The following is a 25041-nucleotide window of genomic DNA, read 5'->3' on the forward strand; positions in this document are numbered from 1 at the left end:
ATGGCACTGAGCTGCCATTAAAATCAATTACACGGGTCAACGTTTTTATTAGTCTCTCTCTCTCTCTCACAACTAAGTCATCAGAATAATACTTAGGTTATTTTCCTCAGAACAAATGCAACAGAATTTTAGATAGAAAACCATACAGGCTAATAAAAGGTTAGTGTGAATTTTCAGGCTGTAGACTGTAAGCAGGTTCTGCTGAAAAGACATTTCTCCTTATTGGAGAGGCTAGACCAGGAGACAGAGTTTAAAGATAAGGGGCGGGATTCTTCGGCCGTTTACACCAGCGCACACCCACCCGCGGGTTTCCTGGTGGCTTGGGGTGGCTTCAACGGGAAATCTCATTCACAGCGGTTGGACCACAGAATCCCGCCGCCCCCGAACGGCACACTGCCTCCTGCCGTCGAAAAAGACACAGCTGGGAGGCTGGAGAATCCCACACAAGGGGTCTTCCATTTCAGGTGGAGGCAAGGGCAATTTTGTTTTTCTCTCAGAGGGTTGTTAGGCTGTGAAAGTTCTCTTCCCCAGACAACAGTAGATGCAGGGTTATTAGATTGACTGCTTTATCACTCAAGAATCCAAGGGTGCAGTAGGTAGACAGGAAAGTGGAGGCCATAATAAGATCAGCCATAATCATTTCGAATGAAACAGCAGCCTCGTGGGACAGCAGGTTCGATTCCTGTTCCTAATTTGTATGTTCGTATGGGTTGTATTGATTCATATAGCGCTAACACACAGAAGTACTGAACACCAGATTCCTGCTTAACGATGGCTCAATTAAATTGGGAGAGGGGAGTGTGCAGCGGGACCTGGGTATCCTTGTGCACCAGTCGCTGAAGGTAAGTATGCAGGCGCAGCAGGCAGTAAAGGCGGCAAATAGTATGTTGACCTTCATTGCGAGACGTTTTGAGTACAGGAGCATGGATGTGTTGTTGCAATTATACAGGGCCTTGGTGAGGTCACAGCAAGAATAGTGTGTGCAGTTTTGGTCTCCTTTTCTGAGGAAGGATGTTCTTGCTCTCGAGGGAGTGCAGTGAAGGTTTACCAGGCTGATTCCGGGGATGGCGGGACTGATGCATGAGGAGAGATTGACTAGGTTAGGATTGTTTTCGCTGGATTCAGACGAATGAGGGGGATCTCATAGAGACTTATAAAATTCGGGCAGGACTAGACAGGGTAGATACAGAAAGGATATTCCCGTTGGTGGGAGTGTCCAGAACCAGGGGTTACAGTGAGGATTCGGGATAGACCATTTAGGAAGGGAATGAGGAGACATTTCTTTACCCAAAGAGTGGTGAGTCTGTGGAATTCATTACCACAGGAAGTAGTTGATGCCAAAACATTGAATGTATTCAAGAGGCGGCTAGATATAGCACTTTGGGCAAATAGGATCAAAGGTTATAGAGAGAAAGCATAATCAGGCTACTGAGTTGAGCGATCAGCCATGATCGTAATGAATGGCAGAGCAGGCTCGAAGGGCCAAATGGCCTCCTTCTATCTTTTATGTTTCTATATTAACTGAAAATTTACCAGCAAGATCATGGCCTAGATATTTGGGTTTACCTAAACAGTGAGGTTTGAGGTGGCTCCAATACTGGGTCTCAGACTGGATTGTAATGCAGTTAACACGGTGCAACAGCTCAGCAGCAAAGACTAGAGTAAAATCTATCTTTGAACCATCAGATAATTGGGTTTGGGTCGACCATGTGGTAGTGAGACAATGGTTGGGAGGTGTGTGGGTTGGTGCAGCCGATCAGCTTGCTGCGTCAATGAGCCAGGGCCTGGATTTTCATGCCTCTGACTATGTCCTGACAAAGGTTAGGGACATTTTAAAATGGCGAATGGGACCCAATTTCATGATTCTCAACCCTGATCCTTGGCACGCCAAATTTTCACTGGCATGCAATAAGGGTGCTGGCAGCAAGCCTACACTCTGCACTCCTGACCTGGTCAACTCCATTGTGGGGATCTCCTGGGGGCACACCATCCACCACCAGAATTTCCACATAACGTAGCCAGCTTTTCCACGACTCATGGTTCATGGACCTCAGAGCTTTTGAACCATAGTCTGGATTTAGGAACATTTTGAAAGTTAAGTTCAAAAGGTTTTATTAATGTTCCCATGCCCCTTCCATCGAGACTCAATGGCATGCCCCCCTCACCCACCCACCCCAATGGCCCATCATGCCCTCCATGCTAACCTTTGGCCTTTCCATGCTCATTCATCTTGTATACACTCGGTACAGAACCAGTGAATCCTATAGTAACAATAGCATGTGTGAAATTGCTTACGGAAAAAAATACAAGCATACATAATGAGGCATGGCTAAGTGACCAGCCACATAAAATGATGATGTGAGTGGGAGATTACTTACACACCTGGACAGAACTGTTGACTTTGCTTGTTTGTCATTTTTATGCGGTTAAAAGTTACTTTTTTGTCAATTTTTCAATGTTTATTTGCACAAGATTAAGAATGAAGTGCTTATAGCTTATTTTATTGAAACTTTTAATGGTCTGATGATTATAGGGTTGCAAGGAACACAATTTTCTAAAGAATTTGGAATGGGTGTTTTAAAGCAGTTTCACACATATTATTGTTACATTGGCTCTGTACAAAGAATATACTGGCTGAGTGGGCATGTAAGGGTGATAAGTTGGCTTGGCAGCTATAAGAGGGGGAATGGGGGTGGGTGTGGGGGCATGAGCTCGCATGGGGAGCTGATGGGTGGGTGATGGGCTGTAATGGTTAGAGGGCATCAAATGTAACCAAACAACTGGGGCACAGTTCCAGAAAACCAAGCCTGCGTGCCTCAGCATTCAGCCACACCTGAACTGCTTCTGGGGAAGGCAGGCCCCACTCTGTTGGGGTACTATTTTCCAATGCAGGTTTGCCAAGTCAGGAAATTTCCTGACGAGTTACCTGTCTCGAATCTGGCCCTTGGAGTCTCAGGAGCTACGAAATCAATTTGGGGCAAAGGCCCTGGAGTCAGGAGGCTGGACGTGGGATTGGGTTGGTGATCCTGAAAAAACATGAGCCAGGAGTTGGGATCAGGTTAGGGGCTTGGGATTGGGGTTGGTGCGGGTTGAAGGTGGTTGGTTAAATCATCAGGAGCCCAGGTCAAGATCTGTTTGGGATGGGAAGCCTGGAGTCAGAAAGGCAAGGTACCGGCAATTTAGGGTTGGGAGCACAAGTGATCAGAACTGTGAATGATTAGGGTTCGGGGATCAGAACGTGAGGGGTCAGAGGTGATCAGGGTTGGGACCTGGAGCATGGACGATTCCGGGGGGGGGGTTTATCTTCTGGCCCTACTGACTGTTCCCCCGCCCCCCCCCAATCAGGTTTCCTGGTGGCAAGGGGTGCATTTAACAGGACAATCTGTTGACAACGGCGACACCAGAAGATCCTGCTGCTGGCCAATGGCGGGCCAACTCCGCTGTCATGAAATACGCGGCAGGAATATAATAGTAAAAAGATTTTTTATATATACACTCCCGCATACACACATATATAACCATTACATGTATAAATACGTATATACAAAGACACATATTCACTGTTACATAAGCACATGGGAGGGTTTCATTTAGAAATCATTAAAGATAACTATGACTTTAGGAAAACGGTTTGGAAACATGTTGGAATTTTACTATTACCCTAAATAGTAAGTAAATCAGCCAATTCCCAAAATTAACAACCATTTGACCAACATATCTAGGCCAACTGGAATTTCCATTGACTATATATTAAAAAGTGATCCACAATAAGGGGACTAGCTCATTATTTATTTTCCTCACTGACAAATTGGTAATTCAGTAATGCATAAAAGGTCATGTAGAATGAGTTACCAAGACAAAGAATAGGCAGAGGGAGAAGACTCATTTTACTCTCACTGAGCAACAATGCAGCACAAGTGGAACTGCAATAACACCCAAATTGGGAAGAGCACCCTGTACCTTACCAGCCTGAGAGATTTCTGCTTCTGAAATCAGTCATCCTTAAGGCACCTTTGTATGTGATTGCTGAATTATTGTCAATTGGTGATGAATTACAGGCAGTTTTCTGCTGCCTAAAATGGACTGAGAGTGCCCAAACTGTTTTCATTTATGATAACAGCTGTCAAGCTAAAGAGACAGAGATAGAAACACAGATTCCATTCCATCTGCCTTAGCAGAATTTAAATTTGTCTTCTCCAGGTGAAAGGCCAATACATTAAGCTGGCCTCATTTCCTCCTTCACCCACACAGAACAAAATTCAAATTATGCTCAGTTCAGTACCTTTATCAACATATATTGGTTAAGGGGGGGTGAACATTTGGCAGGACAATGGGAGAATTGCCCTGCTCTTCTTCAAAATGGTACCGTGGTATCTTTGTATCTGGAATGTGACTTGAAACAACTTTGTATGCTTCCATCCAGACTTTTAAAAGTGCAAATGATTACAGGATGGAAAAGGTGCATCAAGTCTGGCCTTACTATCATCAGTCTTTGGGCAAACAGATTCTCACTAGCAATCCACACAAGAAAGATCTGGTGCAATTTCTCTCTTTTCCCTCCAATATTACAGCAGTACAGCTGAGGCAAGCAGGGGAACAAGAGAAAGACTTGGGCCCATGGATGCGGGGCAGCACCCTTGATGGCCAGCCTGCATATGGGGTGCCCCTTGAGCTCAGAGGTCATCCGTAAAACATGATGGATTTGCAGGAATAGGCTAGGTAGCCAAGTCAGATGCTCCATTCAATGGGGGAAGGTGCCAAGCTAATAAATGGCTGCATCTGCGGCAGTGCTCCTTACTGTGGGAGGGAAGGGGTTTACCCTCTAATGTCTAATGACCCTAGGCCCTTCTTATATCCCCCATATGTAATTAGTGGACGTGCCCTCGCACCGCTCTGTAATCTTCAGCAGTGCCCACCTGACATTGGTCTGCTGAACTTTTAGGGTTAGGATATTCGTCCTCAAGATTTAGGAGCCTGTTTGCCAATTTAATTTGTATGAAGTTTCATGGCTGCCTCCAACAAAATTCTCTCTGGGTCCAGCCATCGGGATTTTTGCGTTCCCATTCCACATTTCATCCCAACGGTAGGAATGGGATCCAGAAATGAGATGGTTGATTGGGGATACTCCTACAGCTAACAGTAACTAAATGGCAAAGTTGCATTTTTATAATTGAGCCGTGAAATAGTAAGAATTGTAAACAGCTGCTTACTTTTAAAATGAAGGTCTCCTGTGTTCTGCAATCCAACACAAGTAAAACCTTGAGAAACAAATGCAGACATTATCAGGTCTCCATCAACACAGAATGATCAGAACATTTGTATGCACATTTATCCCAACGTCAAACCAGTTTGCAAGTTGCATTTAAAAATGAATTTACTTAGATCGTAGAGAACCCCAAAAGAAACACCTTAAAATGGAACGATGGAAAAATGCTGGACAAATGTTTTCACTGCCTCCTCTCCTCTTCCCTCATAAAGCCTGAGAATATTTACAGTGTGCTGACATGAAGAAAGCACATCTGTGAATTTTTTTTTTTTAAATTGGCCGTCGGCAGATAGTTTTCCCAAACAGGTGTTTTATAAATGACTGTAAATCAGCCCCTGGAAACACCTCCTCCAAGCCAGGCGAAACCAATGATAATATAATTAGAGCCAGATACATCAGGCGGGTAGATAGTCTCCATCTGTTCAATGTCATATTTAATCACTTTTACTTCTTTAAATCTGCAGCAATTGAGCTTTCATAAACTTACTTACTAAAACATGAATATTTCTGCTGCCAACTTCTGTGGAATATGCATGGAATACAGCTGGGTTGTATCTGACCCAACTGGTGCTCTATGATGTAAACAGAAATGCAGTATTTTGCATTTTAATTATTTATCTTCCACAGTAAATGCTTTCTATGGGGAGGGGGAGGGGGAGGTGGCAAACGCCTTTCCAAAACCAGTTAACATTTTGCCGCAAAGTGGCTTTTCTCCCTCCCCTCCTCCTGTCATGATGGAAAATTGATTCCTTTCCTCGATCCAATGTATCTGCAGTAGTTACAATAGTGGGTACTTGAGGCACAGTACCACAGACCAGTTATTTGAGTGCAAATTTTTAATAGTTGGTTTTCTAACTTTGCCTGCCAGAATATCTGAAGAACATGTCCTAACATCAAATTGCAAAGACAAGTGGCTTTATGAAGGTACTGAAGGAAATTTTGATTTTTTACAGATTACACAAGCTGAGATTGATTCAGTTATTTTAAGACAGTTGGGAGACTGCAGAAGACTACTACCTCTGTGGGTGTTTCTCCAATATAATTGGGCTACAAGTTGATATCAGTAGCCATGTTCATTCACTGAGGATTCTTCAGCAGTTTTGGCATTTTAACGATCTATACATTTGGATCTAGATTCAGTAATTTCTTAGTCAATTCCCACGATACCATCAGCATTTCCTACGACAGTGACTCAAAGTTCCTGAACAGTTAGTTACCTGGAAAGCTCAAGAAGCCACAGTTACCCTGGGTACCATTTCCTTTTGAATTGATTAGTTACAAATTTTAACAGTCTTTAAATTTTCCTTTTCTGTCAATTTTGGCCATTTTAAAGCCTCATTAGCTTTTGTAGCAATTTTTTCTCTATTTCTGTTGATCATTGAATTTCCTTTGGTGAATATTACGTTTAAATGACATTTATCAGCAGACAATTCAGATGCCGATTTCTAGGATATAGACCACGTGGAAAAATCAGTATTGTCCTCAATTCAAGCACTACTCAGTGAAAAAACATTCTAAGTCTGTATAAGGGTACCTTGAATGTGGACTTAGATGGAATTATTCAAGTCCTTCCCACTGGCATGGAAATTGGCTGCATATCCTTACTAAGGGCGGTGACCTAGTGGTATTGACACTAGACTAGTAACCCAAAGAGCCAGGTTAATGCTCTGGGGACCCAGGTTCAAATTTGAACTCAATAGAAAATTTGGAATTAAAAGCCTAATGATGACCATTATCGATTTGTTGTAAAAACCCATCTGGTTCACCAAAGTCCTTTAGGGAAGGAAATCTGCCAATCTTGACTGGTTTGGCCTACACATGACTTCAGATTTCAGGAATGTGGCTGACTCTTAAATGCCCTCTTAAAAAGGCCAGGCAAGCCACACATTTCAAGGGCAATTAGGGATGGGCAATAAATGTTGGCCCAGTCAGTGATACTCGCATGCCATGAATGAATTTTTTAACAAATGGGATTTTGAAAAAGAAATGTCTGTGAACCCCCACATTTCTGACACGAGCAGCTTGGAATGACCAGCAGTTCAAATTTGTGCCCAGTTTGACATGCAAACACATGTGCTGGTCATAACTGAACTTTTCCAATTTACTCCCACTAACAGTGCTTAATGGTTGATTAAAACCCCTCAATTCAGAACACTTCATCACTGCAGTTAACTCCGGTCTCAGCCATATCAAGAACCAATTAGGGCTGCTACAATTAAACAAATGGGGGCCACTACATTGGCCTCTCTGGCTATTCAGTGGCGCTGCTGACCAGGGGGTGTGCGCACATGCCAAGTGAGGAGAGGAACACTCAGTTGTAAACTCTCCACACATAACAATCACTGTTCATGCACATGAAAATGAGCCATATGGGCAAGGTGGGTAGGGTTATGTTGGGGGAAGAGCGAGAGTATGGCGTTGATAGAGAATCAGCCATGATCATGTTGAATGGCGGAGCAGGCTCGATGGGCAGAATGGCCTACCCCTGCTCCTATTTTCCATGCTTCTATGATAGTTAGCTTACAGCTTGGATTGAAAAGACAGCAGCCTTACTGTTTCACCACCAGGCTATCATGGAACTATGCTTGTAACAAAATAATCAACTGGAAGAGGACACATTCTTCTTCCCATCTGGATTTATTGCTTACCAATATAAACTAACTCCCTTTGTAGGTTATAATCGGAAAATATTTTCAAAATGCAGCAACATTAATTATAGTTGAATAAATTTGCTTATATATGCTACTGACTTTAATTCCAATGTCCTAACCAAATACCAGTAAAACACAACTGCCCCAGGGGTCCACCAGCTGCTGTCACCCAAAATCCTGTCAGGCATCTTCATTGCACGGGTGCCCAGAGTAAAGAGGCATCGTGACTGAAGGGAGAAACTCTAGCAGAGGAGAATGGATTGTGCATATTCGGGGACAAAAGGACAGGTTTGAGGAAGATTGCCAACTAGGACACAACGGACGATTGCATATTATAGCAGGCAGGGAGCAGAGAGAACAACCATCGAGACAGAGAAAGGAAACAGCAGAGCTTCCAAATAGATTCATTTAGCCTTACATTTATCTTTTTGAAAATATTTGACTTGGATATTAACAAATAAACCTGACTATGAGCTTAGCATGATTGTGAGCCAGAAATTCCAGGTTATAAGTTCTTTGGGAAGGACAAGGAAATTGATAAAGAGGGGTAGTAGTAATATTGATTTTTTTTTAAAAAACAAATACACACAATTAGAACAAAAGAAAGGATTTCACTCGGGTTGGTCAGGCTTTGGAAACACTATAGACAAAATTAAGGAACTGCAGAGGATGCAAAACTGATGGGAGTTGTTTACACACCTCCTTACAACAGTGATCTAAATTAGGGAGAATGCACAAATATAGAGATTGGGGAAGCATGTAACAAAAAAAATCTTAAACCAGTAACAAGAACAGATTTATATTTTTTATTAGGGTTTAATGATGAGAAACAAACCAGACGGTTAACAATCGGGCAGGAAAGGTACATGAAAATAGTGACGGTAATATGATCGAATTGATATTTGGATCATGAGCGAGAAGAGGCAGTCTCAAACCCAGGTTTACAGTTTTAAGTATGGAACACACTGAAGGGATAAGAAATTATTTTATCAAAGTTAACTGGAATGAATCATTAATGGGTAAACCTACAGATACAGTGGGAAGTATTCAATGAGGTTGTTTAGTATAACAACAAAACCAGCACTTACGCCTAAAAAGGTAAAGGTGCCATTTATTTAGTTAGGCAATTATGCTCAACACATGAGATGAGACATCAAACTAAAAGGAAAGGTTTACACGAATGCAAGAAAAGTTAGAAATCCACATAACTGGGAGAGCTATCAAAAAGCAACATCATGATACAAAAATGGTAAATCATAGAAATCATAGAAACCCTACAGTGCAGAAAGAGGCCATTCGGCCCATCAAGTCTGCACCGACCACGATCCCACCCAGGCCCTATCCCCACATATTTACCCGCTAATCCCTCTAACCTACGCATCCCGGGACACTACAGGGCAATTTAGCATGGCCAATTAACCTAACCCGCACATTTTTGGACTGTGGGAGGAAACCGGAGCACCCGGAGGAAACCCACGCAGACACAGGAAGAATGTGCAAACTCCACACAGACAGTGACCCAAGCTGGGAATTGAACCCAGGTCCCTGGAGCTGTGAAGCAGCAGTGCTAACCGCTGTGCTCCCGTGCCGCCCTAAAGAAATATGAAAAACCCTGCCTGCAAAGGATATCAAAGCTAACAATTTTTGTAATATAAGATAAACAGTCAGGCTAATGTCAGATTATGAAAGGGAAAGACCTACAGGAATATAATGGGCAATAAAGAAATTGCAGACTTGTTAAATGAGTACTTAGTATCGGTTTTCACAATGGAAGTTGAGGGCAAAATACCAACATTACAAAGGAACCCAAAATAAAGTCAACAGGAAGAATTTAGAGGATTTAATAAAAGTCAAAAAAAGGCAAGGAGGAAAATAATGGAACTCAAAAGATAGACAAATCTCCTGGATCTGAAGGTTTCCATCCTGAGAACTAAATAGATTAGAAAATTGCAGATGCATCGACCATAAGTTTCCAAAGTTCAGTAGGTTCAAGGATTAACTGGATTTGAAAATTGCAATGACACGCCATTACTTAAGAAGGGAGGGAGAAGAACTTAGGCACCAGGTACCAGCCAATTGTTACAATGTGATTGAAATGTATCAAAGACTGAAGCCCCAACATGCACGGGGAGGGGGGACCTGGAGTGTGGTCAAGAATGCGCCGGATCTGCTCAATTTAGCAGCAAGACCTCATTACAACATTTTTATTCTGTTTCACACCCAGTATCCTGTCAAATTGACAAGCTGGACCGTCAATGGTGATAGGATAACCTGCAGCAGAGAATGCAGTCAGGTAGCCTGGAGAACGATTCACAGAAACTAGGAATGAATCGTGAGCTTCAGATCGCCACCAGCGTAGGACGGGGTGAGGAAAAGAGGAAGGAGGGGTGATTAGAAGTCTTATTGGGGAGATCAGAAGCCTAAAGATGGGGGTGGGTGAAGTCAAAGGCCCTGCGAGGGAGGTCAAGGGAGCACCCAGCCTGAAGACCCCACCGAGCAAGAGTGGTTACTGGAAGGTCAGATTGGGAGCCTACAATGGGAGGAGGAGGAATTTTCCACCCGGTAACAGGCACAGATAGCTATGATTGTCACTTTGGAAGGTGCTGTCTCAGGGGCTTTGGTGAACTCCCGCAGCGCATCTTGTAGATAGTACACACTGCTGTTACTATTCGCTAGTGGTGGAGGGACTGAAGGTTTGTGGATACGGTGTCAGTCGAATTATGGGCTGCTTTGTCCTGGATGGTGTTAATTTCTTGAGTGTTGTTGGAGCTGCACTCATCCCGAGTCTGGATCTTTACAGCGCCCATTCCAAATCCATTTGGTGATTATAAAAGCACCTGGCTGGAGTAAATGAGGGATAGTTTCCTGTAAATGGTCCTGAACTTTACTCTAGTACGTCAGCTATCCGCCACCTTCGGTGGGGTCCTGATGCAGGCAGTGGGAATGTCAATCTGTTTCAAGAACAGTTGATCAATTACAGGACCTCGATTCTGCATTTTCTGAATTGTGGAATATTTTGAACAAGATGGAGAGGGAGACCGGAAGGGTCAGGAAACGGCGAGGGGGCTAATCGTGGGCACTGGATCCAGTTGGGCAGGTAAGCAAAAAGGCACTTATTCCTGAACCCAGCAGAACTCACCTCCTTTCCCTAGACCCCAAAGTCCAGCCGGTCAGAAAGTGGTGAATAAACAGGGGCACTTGCCCATCTCTATTTAAACTGGGTGCAGGTAGGTTGAAAACGGGTTCAGATTTTTAACCTCTCATTGGAACTGGTCCAACTCTGACCTTTTTAGCCAAAATTTCCAACAGTGATGGGACAAAACTGGGATGGGTGAGATCATCTACTTCAGATCCTAAATAAAACAATGCAGAATATTTTTCCAAGGTGAGGGACCTGGAACTCTTGACCTCGTGGCCACTCAAACTCTCTTGGAAGCAAGAGCGTTTGAGTGGTCACATGCACATATCATTATAATCTAATGCACGGGTATGAAACAGAGTCAAAAGGCTAACAGAATGTTAGCATTTAACTCAAAGAGCTGGAATACAAAGGGAAGGGAACTATGTTCTAGCTGTATTGAGCCTTAGTCACACTCCATCTGAAGTACTGTGTTTAGTTTTGGGCACTGAAACTCAGGAAGGACCAATTGGCTTGAGAGGAGATACAGCACATTCACAGAACGGTACTGTAGTCTAAAGGCTTAAGTTATTGGAACAGGTGGAACAATTAGGCGTCTATTTCCTTGAGTTTAAAAGGTCAAGGGGTAATCTAACTGAGATGTCTAAAATGACAAATGAGTTCAAGAGCGTAGATGCAGAGAAACTATTTTCTCTGATTGGCGAAATACACAAAAAAGGGGGCATTATCTTAAAATAAGAGTGAAGCTCTTTGGAGTGAGCACTATTTCACACAAAGGGGAAGTGCAAATTCGGCACTCTTCCCCTCAAAACACTGTCGTGATGCTGGGTCAATCCAAGATTCAGATCAAAAGATTGGGCCAGGTGCTTTCACTACACTGGTTGTTGGTAGTAAGTGTGCCCCCGGGTGCATCAAAAAATCCCAAATGTTTCCCCACACCCCCCGCCAGTGATCTGTCCATCCCAACCCTCCTACTCTGCCTCACCGTGGCCTTCGCGATATCCTCCCCTAACTTACCTTTCCAACCAGCTCCAGGGACAATTGCTTTTGGGACTGGATGCAGTTTCGGCAGTGGCCACCATTCCAGATGGCGCTGCTGGGTCCAAAGAGCTGCCAACCACTTGATTGCCAACAGCTCTTAAGAGGTGGAACTACTTTCTCCATTCGGGACAGAAGGCCTATCCCGTGCCAATTAAATGGTCCACTGGGGCAAGGATCCTTACCCATCATGAAAAAAGTGAAGATAGGAGCCAAAATAAGTTTTAAAAATATCATAAATTATGCAAAATAGCTTTAAAAAATCTACTATTTCTATTAACAGCACTCCATGATTGTAAATTTATTTTAGGGCCGGTTCTGTTACTTATCACATTTCGTTAATCACATTGCTGTTGAAGAACCCAGTTAGACCCAGTTAGGGCGGCACGGTAGCACAGTGGTTAGCACTGCTGCTTCACAGCTCCAGGGACCTGGGTTCGATTCCCGGCTTGGGTCACTGTCTGTGTGAAGTTTGCACATTCTCCTCGTGTCTGCGTGGGTTTCCTCCGGGTGCCCGGTTTCCTCCCACAGTCCAAAGATGTGCGGGTTAGGTTGATTGGCCATGCTAAAATTGCCCCTTAGTGTTCTGAGATGCGTAGGTTAGAGGGATTCGCGGGTAAATGTGTAGGATATGGGAGTAGGGCCTGGGTGGGATTGTGGTCGGTGCAGACTCGATGGGCCGAATGGCCTGTTTCTGCACTGTAGGGTTTCTATGATTCTAGACCCAAGGTGCAACATTTTAAGGTGTTCCTAACAGCTATGAAGGGTCAGGAGAGTTGGCCTTCTCACTGATTTCAATGATTGTTAGCTCCAGGAGGAGCCACAGTACGCCTTTCAACAGATGTCCCAAGCTCAGGATCTCCGCGCCAATCTGAACATGCCCAATATCGTCAACATTGTCGGCGGGCCCTCAAATCCTCCCCACCCTCCAAACCTGCTGCAATATCTGTCTGACCTGTTCAGCTCCCACAACAAAAAACTAAAATTTTTTATGTAGGCAACATTGATTTGCATGAATTCATCAGCATGTAAAAGCAAATATCTTGTAATTTAATTTCTATTTCGTCAAAGGAAATCTGGGTCTCAAATTAAAATGAGGAAATTGAAACAAATGGGGACACGGGAAGAGCTAAGCCTACATTCATCTGCTAATTTAATCAGGCTTTTGCCTTGTAATTTACTTTCAGCACTCCTAGTGTTAGATTAGAAAAAGAAGCTGCTGAAAATGATTCACTGTGATAGTTAAGACAACCCCTCAGGATTCTGCTCAGTCTCTGAAGAATAACATAATTTGTGAAAGTGCTTAAGAAAATTAATATAGTTTGGCACATCTGTTTAATACAAGGTCACTAAATAAAGTCTCCTTTGAAGATATGATTGGAATGTCAAGAGGGTCTCATTAATTTTCTCTGTATAATACTTTATTTCCGTCTGGGTACCAGTTTTCTTCACAAATATGAACCCAAGGGTTAAGATAAACATACATTTATGCAGATGCAGGAGGGTGAGAGAGAAAGAGAAAGTGAGAGATCACGGTAATAATTCACTCTTAAGAAAACAAAGCTGTTCATATTATGGTGCAATAAGTGGCGAGGTTGTTACATGGTGCTCTGTCCTTTCATTTCTTGCACCACAATTACTTTGCTTCTACCGTGTTCAGTGATGAAGCAGGCAGCAACACAAAACGTCAGGCAAACTGAAGGTACGATAAATGTCGGGCAGTGAGTTTAGGTTAACTTTAGTTTTCCACTGACCCTGACAAAACTACATGAGTTTTTCCCTTAAGGGTTAGGATGTCACAATAACACTCGACTGAATTACCGGCATTCACCTATTATTCTGCATCACTTACCTCATTGTGTAAACATGGAGTAGCAGTAAGCATATGTGGGACAAAACTGAAACCTACCTACAACTATCAGAGTAAAACAGCCTCAGGGTCTCGTAGCATTTAATGAGGCAATCACATAACTATAAAATGTATCATTACTATAGAGCTCTGAACATTGAACCAAAAGTCTTGCACCTGCAAATTTCATCATATTCTGCTAATTTTGTCAACAGATTATTCTTCTCCCCAATAAAAATGGTTTACAATTTGACTTTGCTGCAATAGCGCTCAAATACGACCCTCTTACAGTGGTAACACCCTATTTTTGATTTGGATTATATTGGTCTTCCTCACTTTTGAGCATTTGATCTCTGGTTTTGAACCCATAAAATCTTCATTTTACATACTTCTGTAATACTTTGCACCTGCGGTTGTTTTTACTGTCCTGTTCACAAGTTGTCAAACCGTTAGTCTATTAAAAGTATTTGATGTGGCTCAAGTTTACAAGACAGCATTAGTATTTACAACGACTTGTATTTATATAGCACATTGACTGTAATAAAGCATTACATTTACCAGTTGTTTCAATCTTACAATGCAATATTTAAAAAGGCCATATCGAATTCTCTCCGCTAATTTATAATACAACAATATACCCAACACAATCTTACAATCCTACTTAAACAAACTCACTTTGCTCCCTCGGTTTCTGTAGAATGCAGGCAAACGAAGTCATTTTTCTTTTGTTTCCTAGCTGTCAAAACCAATAGCTTCAAAGCTACAACCTCAGCTGGTGGTTGATTTATGGTTAAACCCTTGAAATGATGCTGAAGAATTACCTTGTCAATCACCCCAAGGACTCTGAAGGCCTTCAGCTCCTCTGCAGGATTCCTCAGATTCCAAGCAGGCCTTGAACTTAGTGGTCCCGGAGGCTAATAGAAGATATCAAAGGTATCACATCAATCACAGTAACACTTAAAGGAAGATGGCCTACTGGAGCAAATGCCAAGTTATAGAAAACTAAATTTGTCACAGAACAGTTGTGGACAAGATCAAAAGGTAATTTGTTTCCGCTTCAAACCTGTGTCTAGCACAGAGGAGAATCCCCGTAGAAATATTTATTTGGTTAGGATACAGTCGTTTTTAAGTTTAGAGTGTGACAGCTGTTTGCAAATATCAACAATGCAATATTAACAAATATGTCTCCTGTTGTGCAAAAAAAACCTAGCACCACCAGTCAACAAAATCTTTAGGACCCAAAAAAATTGCAAGATGTAACAGATATAAAATTAACTGACGATTAACTGTAACAGATTAGGGCACAGGTCCTGAAAATTTGCAGCCATCTCATTTGAACTCCTACCATAACGTCAGTGCACTACACTGGAACAAGCTTGAAATTCAACTGAGAATGGATACACTGGGTCCCCAGTATATGGCCTGTTGGACCCATTGGCTCTTTATATCAGGAGTTCCCATACTCTGGACCTTCAGAGTAAATCAAGTATATATCAAACCAGACCTTCTTACCCTATCACTAGTAGGGATGAGCCCTCAAAGAAAGGAAGGTTTTAAAAATCGTCGCTTGGCAGTGTAGAACTTAAATAATACTGAAAAAACAAGACATGTCACCAAAGTTTTTCATTGTGCACTCATCAGGACAAATGCAAAAATGCTCAATTCCTCATTTTCTCCTGCACAACAGGTCCTTGCTTTGTTGCCCTGCTTAACGCTATTTAAAGTTGCTGCTTTTTCAGGGCCTGTTTATATCACTGCGTGTTCTATCATCATTGCACACATTGGGCATTATCGCGTGTCAATGTCCTCATTGGTGTCCTCTTTGCATGCACTGTCCGTAATCTCATGTCAGTCAGTTTAATGGTCATCTGAAGTGAGGTTCCCTGTCTTATTGACGCCATTGTGAAGAAAAGCATTTGTACTCGACGGAACTTTGATTTTGTTTTAAACCCAGGGGCAAAGTTCTGAATGAAGAATATCCAAGTTTTTATTTTTGAAAAACAAAATGTTCAAGCCTGGGCTTTTCATCTCTTGTAGAAAAGAAGGCCCGTTTCTTGCCTCTGCAGGCTGACTTTAATTTGGGAGCTTCAGGAATGTCTGCTTTGCAGGAGGCACATTGAAATCTATGCAAGAAAGGTATTTGTTACTGTACACAGATACAGTAGTTGCTTTCATTCTCTCAGGGCTTATTTGAGTGAAAGATACAGGATATATCCTTAAGGAGGCCAACTCTACAATCATGTGCATAATTTTGAAGCTCTCCCAAGTCTGGCCCTTGTTCAAGTCTGCAGCAAGTGAGGCAGAAGCCATTTTAAAACCAATGAGAGAGCCATTTTCAGCAAGGATCAGCACTGAGGCTCTAAATCATTCAAAGCCATCTCACTGAAACACTTTAGGGATGTCCTCAAAGCTTCCCTGATTAGGTCAAAGGACTCCAACAACTCATGGAGACCAACTAAAATGGGAAGAGGTTCATTTGGGAAGGCACCAAACATAAAGAGACTTCGATAGGAACACGCAGGGGTTAAGTCAAGGTGGTGGAGAGAGTGTAAAAGCCTCCAAGCAACACCGACCCACATATGGCAGAGTCTGGAGATTGCACGCTAGATTATCAGCCATCCCAGAACCCATCGTGCCAGACTGGAAGCAAGTCATCCTCAAATCTTAAGACGACAAGGAGATTTGCAAATAGAGTCATAGAGGTTTACAGCATGGAAACAGGCCCTTCGGCCCAACTTGTCCATGCCACCCTTTTTTTTTTAAACCCCTAAACTAATCCCAATTGCCTGCATTTGGCCCATATCCCTCTATACCCATCGTACCCATGTAACTATCTAAATGCTTTTTAAAAGATAAAATTGTACCTGCCTCTACTACTACCTCTGGCAGCTTGCTCCAGACACTCACCACCCTGTATGTGAAAAAATTGCTCCTCTGGACACTTTTGTATCTCCCCCCTCTCACCTTAAACCTATGCCCTATAGTTTTAGACTCCCCTACCTTTGGGAAAAGATATTGACTATCTACCTAAATGTTACCCAATTTGAATTTATACAATATTTCTTTTATTTTGCAAGACATTTCAGTGAGGAATACAGTGCTGCGCATGTAGGTACAGTATCTCAACTTATACATTGGTTTTGCTGAGTGAGAAATGTCCAAAGGAACCCAACTCCAGCTTTAACACTGATCCCTATGGGAATACGTGATTCACTTAAAATTGGTTCACTTAATGTCACTACTTTCAAGAACGCAAGCACAACTTTAAGTGAGGTGTTCTGTACTATAAATTATTGCGATTGTTTGAAATCTGGTATTCTTGCATTTGTCCTGATGGGTGCAAGACGAAAAGCTTCAGTAACATGTCTTTTATCAGCAATATTTTAAAAATTATAAATGTTACTAGGACCCACTTTTTATGCGGGCTGAGTTGTTTCTGAAATGATGTGGAGATACCGGCGTTGGACTGGGGTAAACACAGTAAGAAGTTTAACAACACCAGGTTAAAGTCCAACAGGTTTATTTGGTAGCAAAAGCCACACAAGCTTTCGGAGCTGCAAGCCCCTTCTTCAGGTGAGTGGGAATTCTGTTCACAAACAGAGCATATAAAGACACAAACTCAATTTACATGAATAATGGTTGGAATGCGAATACTTACAACTAATCAAGTCTTTAAGAAACAAAACAACGTGAGTGGAGAGAGCATCAAGACAGGCTAAAAAGATGTGTATTGTCTCCAGACAAGATAGCCAGTGAAACTCTGTGGGGGTTACAAATAGTGTGACATGAACCCAATATCCCGGTTGAGGCCGTCCTCGTGTGTGCGGAACTTGGCTATCAGTTTCTGCTCAGCAACTCTGCGCCATCGTGTGTCGCGAAGGCCGCCTTGGAGAACGCTGATATGAACGATTCGGCCTCTGATATTCGGGTAAGCGTTCTCCAAGGCGGCCTTTGCGACACACGACGGCACAGAGTCGCTGAGCAGAAACTGATAGCCAAGTTCCGCACACACGAGGACGGCCTCAACCGGGATATTGGGTTCATGTCACACTATTTGTAACCCCCACAGAGTTTCACTGGCTGTCTTGTCTGGAGACAATACACATCTTTTTAGCCTGTCTTGTTGCTCTCTCCACTCACGTTGTTTTGTTTCTTAAAGACTTGATTAGTTGTAAGTATTCGCATTCCAACCATTATTCATGTAAATTGAGTTTGTGTCTTTATATGCTCTGTTTGTGAACAGAATTCCCACTCACCTGAAGAAGGGGCTTGCAGCTCCGAAAGCTTGTGTGGCTTTTGCTACCAAATAAACCTGTTGGACTTTAACCTGGTGTTGTTAAACTTCTTATTGTTTCTGAAAGGCAGCAGCAAGGGGGTGGACAAGGGAAGGGAAACAACCTCGTCAATGGAAGTCACCCAAGATTTGACCTTAGTGAAATTGCCATCAGCAGGAAAATAGAGGTTTTTCACTGTACTACATAGCATATTGTCCAAGAAAAACTGAACACAATTAAAAGTCAAATGGAGATACATCTCAGCTTTAGAGTTATGCACCTGGATCTTCTGGTCTGGATCCTCCAGTCAGTGTCAATGCTGTGTGCACTGCCACTGCCCACAAATATTTCAGCTCCCCGACCATATTGTGTTATTTCCAGCCTGTACTTCTAATTCTGATGTGGAGATGCCGGCGTTGAACTGGGGTAAACACAGGAAGGAGCCTAACAACACCAGGTTAAAGTCCAACAGGTTTATTTGGTAGCAAACACCACTAGCTTTCGGAGCGCTGCTCCTTCGTCAGGTGAGTGGGAGTTCTGTTCACAAACAGGGCATATAAAGACACAAACTCAATTTACAGAATAATGAATAATGATTGGAATGCGAGTCTTCACAGCTAATCAAGTCTTAAAGGTACAGACAATGTGAGTGGAGAGAGCATTAGCACAGGTTAAAGAGATGTGTATTGTCTCCAGACAGGACAGCCAGTGAGACTTTGCAAGTCCAGGCAAGTTGTGGGAGTTACAGATAGTTGGACATGAACCCAAGATCCCGGTTGAGGCCGTCCTCATGTGTGCGGAACTTGGCTATCAGTCTCTGCTCAGCGACTCTGCGCTGTCATGTGTTGTGAAGGCCGCCTTGGAGAATGCTTACCTGAATATCAGAGGCCGAATGCCCATGACCGCTGAAGTGCTCCCCAACAGGAAGAGAACAGTCTTGCCTGATGATTGTCGAGCGGTGTTCATTCATCCGTTGTCGTAGCATCTGCATGGTTTCCCCAATGTACCATGCCTCGGGACATCCTTTCCTGCAGCGTATCAGGTAGACAATGTTGGCCGAGTTGCAAGAGTATGTACTGTGTACCTGGTGGATGGTGTTCTCATGTGAGATGATGGCATCCGTGTCGATGATCCTGCACGTCTTGCAGAGGTTGCTGTGGCAGGGTTGTGTGGTGATGTGGTCACTGTTCTCCTGAAGGCTGGGTGGTTTGCTGCGGACAATGGTCTGTTTGAGGTTGTGCGGTTGTTTGAAGGCAAGAAGTGGGGGTGTGGGGATGGCCTTGGCGAGATGTTCGTCTTCATCAATGACATGTTGAAGGCTCCGGAGGAGATGTCGTAGCTTCTCCGCTCCGGGGAAGTACTGGACGACGAAGGGTACTCTGTCCACCGTGTCCCGTGTTTGTCTTCTGAGGAGGTCGGTGCGGTTTTTCGCTGTGGCGCGTTGGAACTGTCGATCGATGAGTCGAGCGCCATATCCTGTTCTTGTGAGGGCATCTTTCAGCGTCTGGAGGTGTCTGTTGCGATCCTCCTCATCCGAGCAGATCCTGTGTATATGGAGGGCTTGTCCGTAGGGGATGGCTTCTTTAACGTGCTTAGGGTGGAAAGCTGGAGAAGTGGGACATCGTGAGGTTATCCGTGGGCTTGCGGTACAGTGAGGTGCTGAGGAGACCGTCCTTAATGGAGATGCGTGTGTCCAAGAATGCAACCGATTCCAGAGAGTCGTCCATGGTGAGTCTGATGGTGGGATGGAACTCGTTGATGTCATCATATAGTTGTTTCAGTGATTGTTCACCATGAGTCCAAAGGAAGAAAATGTCATCGATGTCGGCGGCACGGTAGCACAGTGGTTAGCACTGCTGCTTCACAGCTCCAGGGACCTGGGTTCGATTCCCGGCTTGGGTCACTGTCTGTGTGGAGTTTGCACATTCTCCTCGTGTCTGCGTGGGTTTCCTCCGGGTGCTCCGGTTTCCTCCCACAGTCCAAAGATGTGCAGGTTAGGTTGATTGGCCACGCTAAAATTGCCCCTTAGTGTCCTGGGATGCGTAGATTAGAGGGATTAACGGGTAAAATATGTAGGCATATGGGGATAGGGCCTGGGTGGGATTGTGGTCGGTGCAGACTCGATGGGCCAAATGGCCTCTTTCTGTACTGTAGGGATTCTATGATTCTATGATGTATCTAGTGTATAGCATCGGTTGAAGGTTGACAATCACCGCTCGACAATCACCAGGCAAGACTGTTCTCTTCCTGCTGGGGAGCACTTCAGCGGTCACGGGCATTCGGCCTCTGATATTCGGGTAAGCATTCTCCAAGGTGGCCTTCACAACACACAACAACGCAGAGTCGCTGAGCAGAGACTGATAGCCAGGTTCCGCACACATGAGGATGGCCTCAACCGGGATCTTGGGTTCATGTCACACTATCTGTAACTCCCACAACTTGCCTGGACTTGCAAAGTCTCACTGGCTGTCCTGTCTGGAGACAATACACATCTCTTTAACCTGTGTTAATGCTCTCTCCACTCACATTGTCTGTACCTTTAAGACTCGATTAGCTGTGAAGACTCGCATTCCAATCATTATTCATTATTCTGTAAATTGAGTTTGTGCCTTTATATGCCCTGTTTGTGAACAGAACTCCCACTCACCTGACGAAGAAGCAGCGCTCCGAAAGCTAGTGGCATTTGCGACCAAATAAACCTGTTGGACTTTAACCTGATGTTGTTAGACTCCTTACTTCTAATCCTGACCAGTAGTGGGTCTGCACAGCCTTTCCAGAGCAAGACAGCCAAGTGCAGGAAAGGGTGAACGAATAAAGGTCACGTCCCCTTTCTACAACATCATTATGGGAAATTTCTAAATGTCACAAGTCTTTCAGTGGATTAGTAAGTGGGTTGGTGAGTGAATGACTAAGTGAGTGAGCGAGTCAGTCGTGCAAATGAAAGCATATAGTTGAGCCTGGGTGGGGGGTGGTTGTCGGACCGGCTTGTGGAGTCAGAGGTAGGGGTGGCAGGTTGGGGGAGAGGGCGGATCTTGTTTGCGCTGTTCAGTTTCAGGTACGCAGGGTAATCACCGAGTTCTACCAGAGCTCATAATATTTCCAGGGCAGGTATCCAAGCGAGTCCCCCATATCTGCCCACGTCTCTAACCCTGAGCTCAGTGTTGGAAACTTTCGCATACGACACAAATCAGCTCATTGAAAGTTTAAACTCCACGGTCAATCTCAATGAGTCAGGACTTCAACGACAACAGGAAAATAAATCCAGGTTTCTCTGCTCTGGGCCATGATCAGCTAAGAATCATCACTAACTTGTAGGAAAGGAGAAATGAAATTCTAGTATAAGGGGAATACTTTAAATTCCAAGAATCAAGACTCTTGCACGTAAAGTTCACTTGTCTACCCCACATGACACACCACCGTCGAAGTTGCCGTCTTTCAGATGAGACGTTAAAACAAGGTCCCAATTGTCCTCTCGACAGGATGTAAAAGATCCTATGGCGCTATTTTAAAGAACAGCAGGGAGTTACTTTTGTAGCCAATATTTAGCCCTTAAGCAGCACAACATACAGACTGTTCATTACTAGATTGCTGTTGCAGGAGCTCACAAAGTGGTTGTCGCCTTTCCTACATTACAAGAGACTACACTTCCAGCAACAGTCCATAATTGACTGTAGAGCACTTTGAAATGCCCAGTGGTCATGAAAGGCACTGGATACATGCATGTCTTTCTTTTCTTTTCCGTTACTGACAAGGGAAACTTGCATCTGCTCTACATTCTACATTACTGGGCAACATAATTATCGGACAATCAGAATGCCACAAGGGTCACTGGTAAATTGCATGAGGTCTGAGAGCACTTAAGCAGCAAATGCATTTGAATCTTCAGTTCTGGTTGGCAGAATTTGGAGAGAACTGGTGTCTTTGCCAATCCCTCCACACAAATACGGGCAAAACTGTCGCAGGTTTGCTGACCTATGGCGGTCGGGTGGGGATGTAGTTGGTTACAACCAGCTAAGGCTTTAAAATCAGAAGTCTGGCACCAATATAATCTTGACTACTAATTAGGTATCTGCTTCAGGAAACAATGCAGAGGACTGTCAGGTTGCTACCATTTCAAGTCTCCTCCCAGATACTGCTATTAAATTTCAAGATAGTTATTTTTAGAAGTCTGGTTTCAACGAACAATGTGAATACTGTGGAAGCAGTAGTTGTAGTCCTTCAAGAATATCCCTAAACATGAATACTGGTCTCTCTCTTGTCAGGAATGTCCTTGCTGTTCAGTTCGCTACAAGGCAAAGACAAGTGCTCTTTGCGAGTGAAGCATTTGAGTCTCTTGCCCTTCACCTTTGTCTCATCTTTCCTGTGCTCAGACCCTGGGCATTTTTAATAGTAATCTTTTTCAAATATGTACCTGCTTGTTTAGTTGCAATTTTAGGGAAAAAGTTTGCAGAATTACCGAATAGGAAACATTTGGGTCAAGCAGGGCACAATACAGACACTAAATTAACATGATTAGCTGTACTAGATTGCCAGCACTGTAGATAACAGAGACCATACGAGAGCAGATGTGTGCATAAAATCAAATTAGAGAAACTCCAAAACAAAGAAATACTGAGAAGGTGTCTCAAAATGGAATGAAAAATCAATTTTTCCAGATTTTACACCTCCTTTCAGTTGGACAAGATGCAATGACAACTAATGCTGACAGATGGAGAAAGGGATTGAAGGCGGTAATGGAAAGGAATGTTTTTGCAGTAAACAAGGATCATGAGGCCTCTGGATGGCAAAGAACAACGTTATCATGATTTCCCTAGCTGCAAATGCAAACCTTAACCATGGCATGTGATCGAACAAATACATTTATGTATTAGTTCAATGTTATTACAGTTAAGAGAATGCAGCTCTACTGTGGTAGGGATTGAATCCAATCTGATTGAAAGTTTAAAGCAGCAACAATCTTAATCATTCTGAACTAGACTGATAACTGGGGCAGATACTTTGCATATGATCATCTTATTTAGAAAGGAGCCAACAAAGACACTATTAGCTGGCCTGACACCAGGCTCACTTTTCCAGACCAAGAGATATTTAGTGCAGAAGTTTGCTCTTTATTCACTTACCTCCCAGCTGAAAGACACATGAACAACACGCACCAAGAAGAAAAATGTGGAGAAGAAAGGGATAGAAAATATGTAAAAGTTTGAAAGATCAGTCACAGGATTGAAAATTTGCAAAGTCAGCTTGAATGGATTGTGAATACTGAGAGATTTACCCTGAGGAATCCTTGGTTGAGCCCAAGTGAAGTGAAAAGTAAGCAGAATTTTCAATCGATTTCAAACCTGAGCGAGAGAAAATTGGATACACATACAAGGATAGATGTGTGCTTATATCCTTTACTTGCATGGTTTCATTGTTCGCGTTCTGCACAATACCCTGACAAACCAGAGTTAAATGCTGTCATAAATTAAAGACAATGGACAGTGAACAAACAATAACGAACTGGATTTGAAAATAGGCACTTATTTTTAGTTTCCGTTTTGCCTTTCAATAATCGTCAACAACTGTACATGTTTGATTTCATCATAGTTCACCATCAGACAAATTATAGTTTAAATTTCTCATTGAAGTTCAAGTAGCCTCCACCTCCTGTTTTGATTTTTGTACATTAAACAAAAGCTTGTTTCAGAAAACTGATGCCACATTGATGTAAAATACTTACTAAATAAAAATAGAAGCCTTTCTAATGTAGTGTCAGTAAATATCATACTTTCTAGGAAAGATAGATCAATTCTATGTGGGGATTGATTAACTCTGTTCAGAGTGCGGCGGAGGAAAAGGTCAACCGCACAGGTTTAATCCCCCTGCAGGTTGTGGTAATTCACGGAGGCCCATCATTGTCGACAACCTGGCTTTCACAGACAATATCGCCCTACTGCCAAAGAATTGAGTGTGCTACAAGACATGGCCACTAGTCTCGACAGTAGTGGCACAAAGGTTGGTCTGCACATCAGCTGCACCAAAGCCAAGGCAGTGAGAGCTGTTCAGCAAAAAAAGCTCTCCCACCACTATCAGGCAACAGAACATCCAAGGATGTCAACCACTTCCCCTACGGAGAAAGCAACATCCCCAGGGAGGGTGATGTTGAGACCAACATCCATACCAGAACCAGCAAAGCAGCATCGGTCAGCGGCTCCACGCAGTGTGGCCACCAAGTATCATCAACACAGCCATGAACCTATGGCTCTACGTGTCTATAGTACCAACACCTGGAGGTTCCCCTCCAAGTCACTCACCATCCAGACCGGGCAATATATTGCAGTTCCTTCACTGTCACTGCGTCAAAATCCTGGAACTCCCTCCCGAACAGTGAGTTTACCTACACCTCAGGAACTGCAGTGGTTCAAGAAGGCAGCTCACCACCACCTTCTCAAGGGCAACTAGGGCTGGATAATAAATGCTAAATGGGTAACCAGCAATGCCGACATCCCATAAAATGAATTTTGGAAAAACTGCAATCGATGCTAGCGAGGCATGGAAGCGAAGAGAAAAGGCGTCACGTAAATTGGACGTCATTCACCAGCACTGCCTATGTAAGATCCTGGGAATCACAGGAAGGTGGAATTTTACCGCCTTGCCCCGCCTATCAATGGATCACGCCCGATTTCTCGGCTCTCACGATTTTATGAGAGCCGGATTTTCGGCAAGGTCCGGGTCTCGCCAGAAGTAGGCAAGAGGCTGAATAATTTATTTAAATATATTCAAATTTGAATTTGCATGTGGTTAGTGAACCTGGTGCTCAATCGTGCGGGCTCACTTGCCTTTAT

At 43.4% G+C, this 25041-nt stretch overlaps 1 protein-coding gene across 6 annotated transcripts in view; it reads right to left on the reverse strand.

Moving 5' to 3' along the window:
- The window catches only part of rps6kc1 (ribosomal protein S6 kinase polypeptide 1), a 167317-nt gene that overhangs the window by 43488 nt on the left and 98788 nt on the right, over positions 1-25041 (reverse strand). For all 6 annotated transcript variants that reach the window (XR_013499639.1, XM_078229800.1, XM_078229803.1 and 3 more), the window contains 2 exons: positions 14765-14857; positions 5211-5258 (listed from right to left, as the gene is read on the reverse strand). Coding sequence is in view for 5 of the 6 variants with exons in the window: in XM_078229800.1 (XP_078085926.1) it covers positions 5211-5258; positions 14765-14857 (141 nt within the window). In the remaining variant the exon portion in view is untranslated. The remainder of the gene's footprint in view (positions 1-5210; positions 5259-14764; positions 14858-25041) is intronic.

Source organism: Mustelus asterias, chromosome 15, assembly GCF_964213995.1.
Source record: "Mustelus asterias chromosome 15, sMusAst1.hap1.1, whole genome shotgun sequence".
Lineage (NCBI taxonomy): Eukaryota > Metazoa > Chordata > Chondrichthyes > Carcharhiniformes > Triakidae > Mustelus > Mustelus asterias.